The 15,839-nt window shown below is 50.7% G+C and overlaps 1 protein-coding gene across 3 annotated transcripts in view; it reads right to left on the bottom strand.

Moving 5' to 3' along the window:
• Nucleotides 1–15,654, bottom strand: part of LOC142908889 (uncharacterized) — a 48,614-nt gene extending 32,960 nt beyond the window's left edge. For all 3 annotated transcript variants that reach the window (XM_076059538.1, XM_076059539.1, XM_076059540.1), the window contains exons 1-3: nucleotides 15,298–15,654; nucleotides 10,141–10,409; nucleotides 4,003–4,573 (exon numbers count right to left, since the gene is read on the bottom strand). In XM_076059538.1, the coding sequence (XP_075915653.1) occupies nucleotides 4,003–4,573; nucleotides 10,141–10,409; nucleotides 15,298–15,433 (976 nt within the window). In that variant the 5' untranslated portion in view covers nucleotides 15,434–15,654. The remainder of the gene's footprint in view (nucleotides 1–4,002; nucleotides 4,574–10,140; nucleotides 10,410–15,297) is intronic.
• Nucleotides 15,655–15,839: the final 185 nt, after the last annotated feature.

Genomic DNA, 15,839 nt, shown 5'->3' with positions numbered 1-15,839 from the left:
TCTGACTTTAAACATAGCTATTTCTGTGACCAGTTACAAGCTAATCACTCAGCTATTTCAATGCTAAATTCTATGCTAATTCCTTTGTCAAGGGGTGCCTCTGCGGATGTGTATGCTTTAACTTAGCTATTTCAATGCTAAATTCTATGCTAAATCCTTTGTCAAGGGGTGCCTCTGCGGATGTGTATGCTTTAACTTTAACATAGCCATTTCTGTGACCAGTCACACGCTAATCACTCGGCCATTTCAATGCTAAATTATATGCTAATTCCTTTGTCAAGGCGCTTTGTTTCTTCTGACACAGCTTAAAGGTCGTGATCTGAACGTGGCTTTTTTCACTCCAGCGCTGTCCTACCAGACAGTCTCGTCCCTTCACCTGATGAAGGCCGCTTGTGTTGTGGCCGAAACGTCGTGAGAATATTATTGTGTTATTTTATTTTATCAATTTATTATTTTGATCTCATTCTACGTGACTTTACCGAAAGAACCAAAGAAGATGAATCCTTGCAGTCACGAAAGCTTTAAATCGAAATTTAACCGCCTCTACGGGGAGGGATTTCACACATCCTTAAGATCATTCAACAGACTCCGGGATAAGAAGGCTCAACTAATCGAGTCTCTCACCTTTCTGAAGAGATGCCGCGACTCTAAGGTAATACCAACCGCATTTACACTAACCTCTGCTGTTGCAACTTCTCTCAATGCAAAACGAATTCTAGCTGGAACTAGCTTCGCTCTTATCTCGGAAAAAATCAGACTTACACGCACCGAACTCGATCAGTTAGACAAGACACTCTACAAATCACACTTAACATTGACAGCAACAATGTCTACATCGGATTGGAAACATGTAGACAATATGACTACCTCTTCGGCTGCCACTATGTCGACCAAATGTAGGGACAATTTGATTTCCAAATTCAATCACCTCTCCAGCTAAAAATCGGACCCACACACCGAAAAGATAGACGTCAACAAAGTCGTAATTAATCGCAGTAACAGTTCCATTTCTGATGGTCTGAAATCCGTTTTAGCTAAAGGTCTAAACTTTGCTGTCACACCGAGACACTTACCGGTTAATTATATCATTGCCCATGTCGACATTGCAATCAAGGGCTTGAGTCCCATCGCTGCAGACGTAGCAAGATCTGAAATCGCTGCAACCCTCAAACGCGCTAAGTTGCCACCCAGCAACATCAGCAAAGACGAACGTTTTGAATTATCTCAATTAAAAAAGAGGGATGATATTGTCGTCCTCTCAGCCGACAAGGGCAATGTCACTGTCATCATGGACAAAACAGAATATAACAACAAAATTCAAGAACTACTCAACGATGGCAGCTATACAAAAATAAAAAGAGATCCCACCAACAGCCTGGTTACCAAAACGAACAAAATCATCTCTGATTCAACAGCATTAATTGATGAGACCAAACAGTTCTCGTTGAAACCCTCTGCTGCCAGACCACCAAGATTATGTGGCCTTCCAAAGATACACAGAGAAGATACACCCCTTCGTCCCATCGTCTCTACTATCAACTCCCCCACCTATAAACTGGCACGTTTTCTTGCTGATATACTGCGACATTTCACTGGAAAAAAACACCTCTGTGGTACTAAATTCTACTCACCTGGTATCGACAATCAAAGGCATTTCCCTGTCTCCAGACGACCTGCTTGTCAGTTTTGATGTGGTGTCCTTGTTCACCAAAGTCCCGGTACCTGACACCATCGCTATCATTGAAGACCTGGTTCATCAAGGACTGCACACTGATGTACCCCCCCTGGTGAGACATTGAGTAACCAACACATACTTCACCTGGAATGGAACTTTCTACAAACAAACTGAGGGCACCCCAATGGGCTCCCCCCTATCTCCAGTTGTAGCCAACGTATTCATGGAAAATTTTGAAACTGACGCCATCCAGACTGCCACTCTACGCCCGACCTTATGGAAGAGGTACGTGGATGACACCTTTGTCATCTGGCCACATGGCCAGCCTGCTCTAGACCAATTCCGCGACCACATCAATTCCATACACCCAGCCATCAGATTTACCATGGAGGTCGAAAAAGATGGCAAACTACCCTTTTTGGATGTCGTAATTAAAAGGAGACATGATGGTTCAATGAGCCACTCTGTCTACAGGAAAGCCACCCATACAGATGCTCACTTGAAACTGGATTCCCACCACCATCCATCCCAGAAGAACTCCCTCATCAAGACTCTATACCATAGAGCCCAATGCATTTCCGACCAGGAACACATTACCAGTGAACTCAAGCACGTACACCAGGCTCTCAGGGCTAATGGTTACTCCGACTACACAATCCGCAAAGCCATCACTCCAGTCATGAAGAAGGATTCTCTTGTGGAGCCACTCAAAACCATCACCTTACCCTACATTGCAGGGGTCACTAAAAAGATCTCCAAAATCCTGAATAAACACAAGATCCAGGTCCGATTCAACACAGTACATAAAATCCGTGATCTAGTTCCATCTGTAAAAGATGCTGTTCCAGACATAAGAGTACCCGGGCGTTTACAAACTAAAGTGCCTCTGTGGTAGTAGCTACATTGGAGAAACCAAACGACATATCTCGGACGGCATCCGTGAACATAAAGCAGACCTGCCGTGGCAGATCACTGTTATAATTCAGTGGGCTCACATGACATTGACTTCTCCAAGACGGAGGTTCTTTGCAAACCAACCGGCTACCATGAGAGATTCGTTCATGAGGCCATTCACATATACAAGCACAGAGACAATTTCAACCGAGAAGATGGATTCTGGCTTAGTAACCATTGGAAAGATGTTTTAAACCATTTCCGTTCTTAATTAATTGTATTTTACAATGACCTTCAGACCGCAGCTCTTTCACCAGCATTGACTCTTAATACCTCTCACACCACGGTTAATGGTATGGTTTACAACATGGAGTATAATAGCGCCTTGCAGCTGCCTCTCTCCCCCTCCTCTGTTCCGACCTTGGATGAACTCGTCCGTCTGAACGGGGCCCGTAGCTATCCGTGTTGCTAAAGTTGAGGGTAAGAATCCACCCATTTTTTTGCCATATAGCATTGTGATATATAACGACTTATTGTTGGTAGCTTAGCTGATTGTAGAATATAGAGTTTATTGATAACATTAAGGTAATTAATATTTTTGTTTTTTATTGGTTCACTATGTAGTATTCATTATACATTGTATTGTATACCCAGTTACTGTGAATAGCTCAGATGTGTAGACCTTGACTTCAACATAGCCATTTCTGTGACCAGTCACTAGCTAATCACTCAGTTATTTCAATGCTAAATTCGCCTAGTTATTTCAATGCTAAATTCTCCTGTTTGATTTGTACTAGGTGCCTCGGTGAATGTGTATGCTCTGACTTTAAACATAGCTATTTCTGTGACCAGTTACAAGCTAATCACTCAGCTATTCCAATGCTAAATTCTATGCTAATTCCTTTGTCAAGGGGTGCCTCTGCGGATGTGTATGCTTTAACTTAGCTATTTCAATGCTAAATTCTATGCTAAATCCTTTGTCAAGGGGTGCCTCTGCGGATGTGTATGCTTTAACTTTAACATAGCCATTTCTGTGACCAGTCACAAGCTAATCACTCGGCCATTTCAATGCTAAATTATATGCTAATTCCTTTGTCAAGGCGCTTTGTTTCTTCTGACACAGCTTAAAGGTCGTGATCTGAACGTGGCTTTTTTTCACTCCAGCGCTGTCCTACCAGACAGTCTCGTCCCTTCACCTGATGAAGGCCGCTTGTGTTGTGGCCGAAACGTCGTGAGAATATTATTGTGTTATTTTATTTTATCAATTTATTATTTTATTCTCATTCTACGTGACTTTACCGAAAGAACCAAAGAAGACAAAGCGGACTTTCAAACTCCAATCCAACCGCTCCCCACCACCCCACTCTTCCACACCCCCCCCCCCCCCGCTCCCCCCAACCCACAACCAACCCCACCGACACCCTCCCGCTCACCCGCAGCGGGGTCCCGCGTGCCGAAGCGCAGCGCGTAGCGCAGCGCGTGGTGGTTGTTCCACACGTAGAGGGCGCGGTCGCGCGCGTTGTACTGCACCGACGTGATGAACCGGAACGGGTTGGGGAACGGGACGGAGACGCGAGCGTCCCGCCGCGAGTCGGTGTCGTACACATAGTCGATGCGGTCGCTCGTCCCCCCTCCTTCTCCTCCTCCTCCTCCTCCAGCGGCGTCCGCCCCTCCGTCGCCGTCGTCCTCGTAAGTCGAGCGCAGGACGTGGAGGACGCCGCACGCCATGAAGGCGTCGGAGGCCAAGCGCTTGACGTAGGCCGTCTCGAAGGAGGCCTCGACGCGCATCGCGCGCGGATTTAAGCGGCTCACCACCATGCGCCCGTGGTTCTGCTCCGTGGCGTAGATGACCCAGAGGCCGCGCTCGTCGGCCGCCAGGTCGATGTCGGACTTGCCGCCCCAGCGGTAGGGCGAAGTGTCGTAGTAGTTGGCGTTGGGGATGAACGCCTCGCCGCCCTTGACGCGCGTGCGCAGGTCGAACTTGACGACGCTGCGCGTTCGCTCCTGCGACGGTGCGCAGCGTGGGTGGCAGGGAGAGGTTAAGTGAGTGAGTGAGTGTGTGGTGAGGTGAGTGAGTGTGGTGTGTGTGTGGTGGAGAGGTGAGTGTGGGTGTAAGAGGTGAGTGAGTGTGTGTGTGGTGGAGAGGTGAGTGAGTGAGTGTGAGTGTGAGAGGTGAGTGAGTGAGTGTGTGGTGAGGTGGGTGAGTGTGAGTGTGAGAGGTGAGTCAGTGTGTGTGTGGTGGAGAGGTGGGTGAGTGTGGTGGAGAGGTGAGTGTGTGTGTGTGTGGTGGAGAGGTGGGTGAGTGTGTGGTGGAGAGGTAAGTGAGTGTGGGTGTGAGAGGTGAGTGTGTGTGTGTGTGGTGGAGAGGTGGGTGAGTGTGTGGTGGAGAGGTAAGTGAGTGTGGGTGTGAGAGGTGAGTGTGTGTGTGTGTGGTGGAGAGGTGGGTGAGTGTGTGGTGGAGAGGTAAGTGAGTGTGAGTGTGAGAGGTGAGTGAGTGTGTGTGTGGTGGAGAGGTGAGTGAGTGTGGGTGTGAGAGGTGAGTGTGTGTGTGGTGGAGAGGTGAGTGAGTGTGTGTGTGGTGGAGAGGTGAGTGAGTGTGGGTGTGAGAGGTGAGTGAGTGTGTGTGTGGTGGAGAGGTGGGTGAGTGTGTGTGTGGTGGAGAGGTGGGTGAGTGTGTGTGGGTGGGGAGAGGTGAGTGTGTGTGTGGTGGAGAGGTGGGTGAGTGTGGGTGTGAGAGGTGAGTGTGTGTGTGTGGTGAGGTGAGTGTGAGTGTAAGAGGTGAGTGAGTGTGTGTGTGGTGGAGAGGTGGGTGAGGGTGGTGGAGAGGTGAGTGTGTGTGTGTGGTGGAGAGGTGGGTGAGTGTGTGGTGGAGAGGTAAGTGAGTGTGGGTGTGAGAGGTGAGTGTGTGTGTGGTGGAGAGGTGAGTGAGTGTGGGTGTGAGAGGTGAGTGTGTGTGTGGTGGAGAGGTGAGTGAGTGTGTGTGTGGTGGAGAGGTGAGTGAGTGTGGGTGTGAGGGGTGAGTGAGTGTGTGTGTGGTGGAGAGGTGGGTGAGTGTGAGTGTGTGTGTGGTGGAGAGGTGGGTGAGTGTGTGTGGGTGGGGAGAGGTGAGTGTGTGTGTGGTGGAGAGGTGGGTGAGTGTGGGTGTGAGAGGTGAGTGTGTGTGTGTGGTGAGGTGAGTGTAAGAGGTGAGTGAGTGTGTGTGTGGTGGAGAGGTGGGTGAGTGTGAGTGTGTGTGTGGTGGAGAGTAGGGTGAGTGTGTGTGGGTGTGAGAGGTGAGTGTGTGTGTGTGGTGGAGAGGTGAGTGAGTGTGGGTGTGAGAAGTGAGTGTGTGTGGTGGAGAGGTGGGTGAGTGTTGGTGTGAGAGGTGAGTGTGTGTGTGTGGTGAGTGTGAGTGTGAGAGGTGGGTGAGTGTGGGTGTGAGAGGTGAGTGAGTGAGTGTGTGGGGAGAGGTGAGTGAGTGTGGGTGTGAGAGGTGAGTGAGCGTGTGTGGGGAGAGGTGAGTGAGTGTGGGTGTGAGAGGTGAGTGTGGGTGTGTGTGGTGGAGAGGTGGGTGAGTGTGGGTGTGAGGGGTGAGTGAGTGAGTGTGTGGTGGAGAGGTGAGTGAGTGTGGGTGTGAGAGGTGAGTGAGTGCGTGTATGTGTGTAGGGAGAGGTGAGTGAGTGTGGATGTGTGTGGGGAGAGGTGGGTGAGTGTGTGGGAAGAGGTGAGTGAGTGCGTGAGGGAGAGGGAGGGAGGGAGAGGGGGTGGGGAGAGGGAAGGTGAGAGTGAGAGGGGGGGGGTTAGTGAGTGTGTGTGTGGTGGAGAGGTGAGTGTGGGTGTGACAGGTGAGTGAGTGAGTGTGTGGGGAGAGGTGGGTGTGTGGGGAGAGGTGAGTGAGTGTGTGAGGGAGAGGGGGTGGGGAGAGGAAAGGTGAGCGTGAGAGGAGAGTGTGAGTGTGTGTGCGTGTATGAGTGGGTGAAGGCGTGAGCATGAAAGATCCGGGCGTGGTGGTGGTGGTGTGGGCCACACCAGCCCCTCGTACGCTGCGCCTGCCCATCATAGGTGCTGCTCGCTAACAGCGCTTGCCCCAACAGTCTGTTGAAGGCTCTACAGGGGATCTTGGTCTTTGATGAGCACAAGTGAAGTGCGTGGGGGCGCTCCTCACAGTGTGTGAGGGAGAGCGGAGGTGAAGGTACAAAGGTGTTTGAGTGCGAGTGTCTGAGTGTGTGTGTGTATGTATGTGTGTGCGTGTGTGTGGGAGCGGTAGTGTAGCGGTTAGCGCTACGCTGCGCTACGAACCCGGTGACCCGGGTTCGATTCCCGCTCACGGCCAACACCATCAGTGACGATTATCTGAACCGGTCCTGGGCCTCCCCTAGGTCGACTCAGCCTCAAATGAGTACCTGGTGCGGTGGATAAAAACATTGCCACTGGGGACACAAAGGCGGTCGGGCGTGGTGCTGGCCACCCACCCCCTCGTGTACCGTTCAGACCTTCATAGGTGCTCGCTAACAGCACTTGCCCCTACAGTCTGTTAAGGCTATATGGGGGATCTTTATCTTTGTGTGTGTATGGCTGCTTTGGGTACGCGGTCCAGACCTCCCCAGAGACCCTGGCTGACAGAGGAGGTGTTCAGGATGGTTGAGAAAAAGCGACAGGCCCACGCTCATCGGCTACAGCATCCCACGTCGGAGAATGAGGAGGCTTACCGCAGCCTTCGCTCGGAGGTTCGGAGAGCCGTGAGGCGCTGCAAGGATGGGTGGTGGTCGCGGGTTGCTGAGGAGATGGAGTCTGCCTCAATGGCCCGCGATCACAAATCTCTATTTAACTCCATCAAAAAAGTAACCTGCAGCGCCACACCTATTACCATCATTAGGGGAAAAAACGGTGATCCGATCTCCAACCCCCAGGAACAGGTTTGCAGATTTGCTTAGCATTTCTGTGAGGTCCTGGGGGAGGGGGAATCCCTCAGCCTGGAAAACATCATGGGACAAAGTGGAGATGACCCTGCTGAGGCTGTGGTGCCTCAAATATTGGAGGAAAAAGTCACCCCCTGTGAGTGGCTGGCTGAGGTGCCATCTGTTGAGGAAGTACTGAAGGCGATCCAGAGCCTGAGACCACGAAAGGCACCGGGCAGAAATGATCTCCCAAACGAAATGCTGAGGGAGGGTGGCGTTTGTGCACAGACTGCCCTACATGACATCATAACAACAGTCTGGACCACTGGATGGGTTCTGCAGGATTGGAAGGATGCCCTGGTGGTCCCCCTCTTTAAGAAGGGGGACCGCACAGACTGTAACAACTACAGGGGAATCTCAAGGATTATTCAACATCGCCTTGCTAGGCACACTGAGGAGAGGGTGGCGGAGCTCCAATGCGGTTTCAGGAAAGGGCGGTCCTGAACAGATGCCATATTTTCTGCCCGTGTGCTACAGCAGAAGTGTAGGGAATTCCAACAAGACCTACATCTCTGCTCCATTGACCTGGTCAAGGCCTATGATACCATCAGTAGGCCTGGGCTCTGGGTTGTTCTTCGTATTTTCGGAATCCCTGAGCCTCTGCTCATGATCATGATGGTGAGCGGGCCCGGGTAAAACTACGTGGCCGGGAGTCAGAGCCATTCCCTGTACACCTTGAGGTGCGACATTATTTAACATCTATTTCGACCACGTAGTTCGTGAAACCTTCAGTAGCTGTACCCGAGGAATTTCCATCTGGTACAGGTAGAATGGGAGGCTGATCGATGCCCGGGTGCGGTCAAGGGATGGCTCCCTATTGGTCAACCACGTTATGTATGCCGACGACCTGGTAATAGCAGCTCACTCAGAGGAGAAATTGGAGGCGCTGCTGCTGAAACTTGAGTGTGCCACGAAGAGGTGGGGCCTTACCATCAGCCCCACCAAAACTAAGCACCTGCCTGGGTATTTTGTACCATCGGACACTCCACCCCCACAACTCCCAATCGGTGATGGGGCAGTTGTGGAGAGAGTGGAGAGTTTCCCATACCTGGGCAGTGTGCTCATGACCGGCTCCGGTTTAACAGCAGAGGTCTCACTCCGAATCAGTCGAGCGGCATCATCTTTTCATCGTTGCATAAAGCTGTGTGGAAGCTACCTGGTCTGTCACTCCGCAAGAAGCTTCGGGTCTTCTCGGCCACAGTCATGCCCTTCCTTCTCTATGCTTGCGAAACGTGGAACCCCCTAATGGAACATCTTCGCCGGTTAGAAACATTTAGGCTAGCCTGCCTACGATCCATCCTGGGTTTAACCAGGCTGGATTGTGTGAGGAGCTCACAAATCCTCGAAAGATCTGGACAAAGTCCCATCGGTGAGCTCCTCCGGCAGGCAAGGCTGTGTTGGCTGGGCCATATAGCCCGCATGCCCAATCACCGCATGCCCAAATAGCTTTTGTTCGGCCGGATCGAGGTGGCTAAACGGGTGCGGCACGGGCTAGAGAAGAGATGGAGTGACGTGGTACAGGAGGACGTGGAGCTGGGTGGACTTGCCGATGACTGGTACCAGCGGTGTCAAGATCGGCCTCTGTGGAGGAGGCTCGTGAAGGACGCTACTGGGCAGTTGTAGGCAGTCGCCCTCCAACAACAGCAGAGGGTTGAGGAGCGACGCTCACAACAACGAGCGGAGCGCCGGGTGGCTAAAACACAGCAAGTTGGCACAGTAGGGGGCACAGGTGGTGCATCAGCCGGTCATCTCGGTCATCTCAGTCAGTCGACCCATGGCACCTGGGTCTGCCCCCGTGACCTCCTGCCAGCGGGCATTCGACACTTCACGTGGCCTCAAGGTGCACATGGCCTGGCACAAGCGTCGTGGTGACGTCACCGCCACTTAGTGGCGAAAGGCGGTTGTTGTTGTTGTATATACAGCTCACAACTGGAGGGCTCTCGCTCCCCAGTTAATTCATTCAGCAACTGCAATGTTTACTGGAGTTCTGAGCTCAGTCTATAAACTATAAAACTATTAACTATTTGTATTTTACAGGTCAGGACCACTGAGCCGGGATAGCTATTTTTCAGAAGCGACCTGGGCACTAAATGATGGCCCTCTGGCAAAAGCTCTCTCCCCACCGCCGTCCTATACTTCGGGTAATGAACACGATTAATAATTCAACACATTTGGTATTCGCGCCAATCTGAGAACCGCAGGGGCCATCACGAATGAAGGCGCCATTTCACAGACGGGTATATACGCTGCCAGTAGGGGGAAGGGGCGACGTTGCCAAGTGGTTTCACCCACGGCCTCTTGTATACCAGGCGAGGTAGTGAACATCTCTCCACCGCGCCGCCCCTACGGCCCCTATCATCATCATCATCATCACGGCTCTGTCGTACCAGGCAAGGTCCACCAAGCCATACAGCTCTTTTCCAGAAGCGAGCTGGCCACACAAAATGACAGCTCAACCAAGCGGCTTCTCACGTGGCAAAGTAATAGCGGCCAATTACTCTAAAAGCGTGTGGATTCTAAACGAGGTAGTTAACATCTCTCCACCGGGGCGCCCCGACCGCCCCTACCGCCATCTGCCGTCCATCATCCCACTGGTGCTCACGCGGAAACCCCCCCCCGGCGCCGGGCACCGACCCTGTTGAAGAACACAGCTCCGTCGTACACCACGAAGCCCGTGCCGTCGACGCGATGCGACAGCTTGTAGTTGGTGAGCGGTCGCCTGGCCAGGATGTCCTGGAGGGAGGCGTACTCCACGAGTCTGTCGGTGCGGAACGGTGTCCACGGCATGACGTACACCTTGTCGGTGGCCTGCAGCGAGTCGCGGCACCACGAGCCGGCCTGCTGCTTCGCCTCCAGGAGGTGCGAGGCCTCGCCAATGAGGACGCTGCCCGGGCACGGGAAGACTGCCCAGGGAAAACGAGGGACAGACGAATGAACGAACGGTCGGGTCAGGGATTCGCGGCTGCTCCCTAAGTTGATATTCTATCAACTGAAAACGTTTTTTTTATTCTTGGTTCTTTCGGTAAAGTCACCACCACGTAGAAAGGAAACAATAAAATAATAAAAATATAAAACAATTAAATTCTCACGACGTTTCGACTGCAACACAAGCAATCATCATCAGGTGTGAAAACCACAGCAAGAAAATTTGAAAAAAAATAACCGCCACTTTTTTCAAATTTTCTTGCTGTGGTTTTCACACCTGATGATGATTGCTTCTTGTGTTGCAGTCGAAACGTCGTGAGAAGTTTATTGTTTTATATTTTTTTTATTTTATTGTTTCCCTTCTATGTGGTGACTTTACCGAAAGAACCAAGAATATGAATCCCTGCAGTCACGAAAGCTTTAAATAAAAATTTTTAAACTTTTTTTTAATATTTGAGCAGGTAAGGCCCACTGAGCCACGAAACTCTTTCGCCGAAGCAACTTGGCCACACAAATGACAGATCAACGAAAGTTTCTTATCATGTGGAAATGCACAGCAGTGTCCAAATACTCGCAATGCGTGACGTTGATTCTAGAACGTGACGTTGATTCTAGAACTCCACATGACCACAGGGTTAACGTGCAAGCTTCCAAGTATACAAGCCTCAGGGTTGGGATCGAACCCACGACCTCCTGTATACCAGGCGAGGAAGTTGACACCCCGCCACCGTTTGCATGCGTGTACTGATGGGCGTATGTTAACATGGGTGCCGTCTGCATCGCAGCAGAGCCTGATGAAGCTGAATGTCCACAGGGAACGATCGCGTTTCTTAAACATGCACATGTGGCATGTGCATCGGGAGCTTAGCGTGTGGCATACATCGACTGATTCATCGTCGCACGTCGGTTACAGTGAGGGAAAAAAAAGCATTTGATCCCCTGTTGATTTTGTATGTTTGACCACTGACAAAGAAATTATCAGTCTATAATTTTAATGGTAGGTTTATTTGAACAGTGGGAGACAGAATAACAACAAAATCCGGAAAAAAACGCATGTCAAAAATGTTATAAATTGATTTGCATTTTAATGAGGGAAATAAGTATTTGACCCCCTCTCAATCAGAAAGATTTCTGGCTCCCAGGTGTCTTTTATACAGGTAACGAGCAGAGATTAGGAGCACACTCTTAAAGGGAGTGCTCCTAATCTCAGCTTGTTACCTGTATAAAAGACACCTGTCCTCAGAAGCAATCAATCAATCAGATTCCAAACTCTCCACCATGGCCAAGACCAAAGAGCTCTCCAAGGATGTCAGGGACAAGATTGTAGACCTACACAAGGCTGGAATGGGCTACAAGACCATTGCCAAGCAACTTGGTGAGAAGGTGACAAAAGTTGGTGCGATTATTCGCAAATGGAAGAAACACAAAAGAACTGTCAATCTCCCTCGGTCTGGGGCTCCGTGCAAGATATCACCTCGTGGAGTTGCAATGATCATGAGAACGGTGAGGAATCAGCCCAGAACTACACGGGAGGATATAGTAATAGGTTTTACCCTTTTTAACTGGCATCAATGATCTCAAGGCAGCTGGGACCATAGTCACCAAGAAAACAATTGGTAACACACTATGCCGTGAAGGACTAAAATCTTGCAGCGCCCGCAAGGTCCCCCTGCTCAAGAAAGCAGATATACATGCCCGTGTGAAGTTTGCCAATGAACATCTGAATGATTCAGAGGACAACTGTGTGAAAGTGTTGTGGTCAGATGAGACCAAAATGGAGCTCTTTGGAATAAACTCAACTCGCCGTGTTTGGAGGAGGAGGAATGCTGCCTATGACCCCAAGAACACCATCCCCACTGTCAAACATGGATGTGGAAACATTATGCTTTGGGGGTGTTTTTCTGCTAAGGGGACAGGACAACTTCACCGCATCAATGGGACAATGGACGGGGCCATGTACCGTCAAATCTTGGGTGAGAACCTCCTTCCCTCAGCCAGGGCATTGAAAATGGGTCGTGGATGGGAATTCCAGCATGCCAATGACCCAAAACACACGGCCAAGGCAACAAAGGAGTGGCTCAAGAAGTTTCCAGACCTTAATTCCATAGAAAATCTGTGGAGGGAGCTGAAGGTTCGAGTTGCCAAACGTCAGCCTCGAAACCTTAATGACTTGGAGAAGATCTGCAAAGAGGAGTGGGACAAAATCCCTCCTGAGATGTGTGCAAACCTGGTGGCCAACTACAAGAAACGTCTGACCTTTGTGATTGCCAACAAGGGTTTTGCCACCAAGTACTAAGTCATGTTTTGCAGAGGGGTCAAATACTCATTTCCCTCGTAAAAATGCAAATCAATTTATAACATTTTTGACATGCGTTTTTCCGGATTTTATTGTTGTTATTCTGTCTCTCACTATTCAAATAAACCTATCATTAAAATTATAGACTGATCATTTCTTTGTCAGTGGGCAAACGTACAAAATCTGCAGAGGATCAAATACTTTTTTTTCCCTCACTGTAAATACTCGGGTGAAATAAAACCCGTCGTGGACACAGGCAATTCAGCTGTTGCAACAGAAACAGCTGGCATGCAGAGGATTGTGGGGTTTCCCAGGACGCGCCAAGGCTTAGCCTAAACGAATTTCGACTGAAGGTGTTGTTACTGGGATTGCCGCAAAACATTTTTTCGCGATACGCCATCAAATTTCACAACGGGACGATTTCCCAATATTCGTTGAGGCGCTCGTATTTAGCACAGCGTTAGTTCCGGTTGCAATCAATGCAGTCTCCGAGGCTTATGAACGCACGGCGCAGACGGCCACGCCAGAAACGCGGACGGCAATTACGCGAACCGTGGCAACGATGATGTCACATAGTCGCCACGCCGTCAATGAACCCCGGAAAATTGTTGGGAACCCGTCGGTTCGATTTTATAATAACTTTTGGTGAGCGCACGCACAGTTGAATTGTTTGGTTTTGACAGCATTACCTCAAGCTCGGCGTGGTACGCGCGTGCGTTTGTGCGCTTGTGCGTTTCGTAATCACGCCGAACATCTTCCAGTCCGCAAGGCGGAATGGAAAAGGCACCCGGATTAGTTTGCCTCTGTGGATATGTAGGTTTTGACTTTAACATAGCCATTCCTGTGACCAGTCACAAGCTAATCACTCAGCTATTTCAATGCTAAATTCTCCTGTTTGATTTATACTAGGTGCCTCTGTGGATGTGTAGGTTTTGACTTTAACATTGCCATTCCTGTGACCAGTCACAAGCTAATCCCTCAGCTATTTGATATGTAAACCCCTTTGTCAAGGTGCCTCACTTTAAAAGTCGCTACGAATCTTAACACCGTTCATTGAAGCTCTGTCGTCCCGACAGGTCTGTACCTTTCACCCTGAAGACGGCCCGCTTGCGTTGTGGAGAATTTTATTGTGTTATTTTAATATTTTATTCTCATTCTACGTAGTGACTTTTACCGAAAGAACCAAATAAGATGATGAATCCTTGCAGTCATGAAAGCTTTAAATAGAAAAAAAAAATGCACCCGGATTAAGTTGCCGATAGCCGCAGCGTGATAGAATAACGGATGCGGAGTGCCAGGTGCACACAATAAAAAAGTGTACGGGGTCAGTGGTGGACTGCAAGCGATTAGCACGCCGACCTTTGAACCCGGTAACCCCAAACTAAATTCGTGCTTACGTGAGCCCAACAGCAGTGGCGATTATTATTTAAACCCGTCACGGGCCTCCACCCTTTGGTTTGACCGGTGCGGTGTGCAGTAAAACATCGCTGGCAACTGGGGGAGATAAAGGCGGCCGGGCGTGGTGGTGCCGCCCGCCCGCTCCACCCACGCCCCCTCGTGTACGCCGTAGCGGCCTTCACGTCGTGCCGCTCGCTACGAGCACTTGCCCCCCACAGCCTGTGAGCACTTGCCCCCCACAGCCTGTCGAAGGCTGTGGGGGGCATCGCGAGGTATCCCCGTGAACCCCCGGTGACGACGAGCTCGAATATCGCTCTCGCTCGCGGCCAAAATCGGCGACGATTAACCTCGACCGGTACCCGTGCCTTCCCCTAGGTTGTACTCGGCATTAAGTGCGTAGCTGGATGCAGTGTACGAACACGGCCGCTGGGGGAGACAAAGGCGGCCGGGCGTGGTGCTGGCCGCTCACCCACCACGTGTACCACAGTAGCGGCCGTCACATGGTGCTGCTGCTGCTCGTGGATGGCGCTCGCCACGGCAGCCTGTCAAAGGGCGTCACGTGGTGGTGGTGATCTTTGTGTGCGTGTGTGTGTACGTGTGTGTGTACGTGTGTCTGTGTACGTGCGTGTGTGTGTACGTGTGTGTGTACGTGTGTGTGTGTACGTGCGTGCGTGTGTACGTGCGTGTGTGCACACGCGTGTGCGTGTGTATGAGTGGGGAGCAGTAGTGTAGCGAGTTAGCGCTACGCTGCGCTATGAACCTGGCGACCCGGGTTCAATTCTCGCTCACGGCCAACACCAGTGACGATTATCTGAACCAGTCCCGGGCCTCCCCTAGGTCGACTCAACCTCAAACGAGTACCCTGGTGAGGTGTGTAAACATCGCCAGCACTGGGGAGACAAAGGCGGTCGGGCGTGGTGCTGGCCACCCACCCCCTTCGTGTACCGTTACCGGCCTTCATAGGTGCTGCTCGCTAACAGCACTTGCCCCAACAGTCTGTTAAAGGCTACACGGGGGATCTTTGTCTTTGTGTGTGCATGTGCGTGCGTGCGCGTGTGGATGCGGCGTGCCAGGTGCAAACAGAGAGCTACAATATATATTAAACAAAAAACATCTCAGTGTTGCGCCTTAACTGGTTTAAATAAATTAAAAATAGTGAATAGCCTCATTACCGGTTGCGGGAGGCCAACCGCTCGTGCCCGGCAGCTGCAGCAGCAGCAGCAGCTGGGCTTGAAGCAGAAGCAGCAGGGCTTGAAACAGCTGCAGCAGCAGCTGCTGCTGGGCTTGAAGCAGTCTCCAGCTGCCCATCGTGAACGTCCGCAGGACGTCTTCAGCGTGAGACGGAGCGACCTCTGACCTCTACCGGCAAGGACTAAAATTTTAACACACTTCCTCAATGTCGTATCGACTACTGTAAAACTTGCTATACGTACGTCACACTCGTGACAATACTATATTCTATCGTTGACAATAAAAAAAATATTTATATTTGTAAACAATATTTATTTATATACAAGTTACGTTTTTTGGCTTGGTTCTCATTGTCCACGCTCAAGTCGCGTTGAGCCGCAAATCACCGCGGTCACTTAGGTCGCGGCAAGCCTCGAGGGGGGGGGGGCACTTCCTGGGGTCGCGTGGAGCTCAGCAACTGACGTTGAGCCGCAAATCACCGCGGTCCCTTAGGTCGCGTGGAGTTCAGAAACTGACATTGAGC

Source organism: Petromyzon marinus, unplaced genomic scaffold, assembly GCF_048934315.1.
Source record: "Petromyzon marinus isolate PM22_M1 ecotype Great Lakes invasive population unplaced genomic scaffold, UKy_Petmar_22M1.pri1.0 PM_G_Scaffold_109, whole genome shotgun sequence".
Lineage (NCBI taxonomy): Eukaryota > Metazoa > Chordata > Hyperoartia > Petromyzontiformes > Petromyzontidae > Petromyzon > Petromyzon marinus.
The sequence above is the reverse complement of the archived record's forward strand: the minus strand, read 5'-3'. Positions and strand labels throughout refer to the sequence as shown.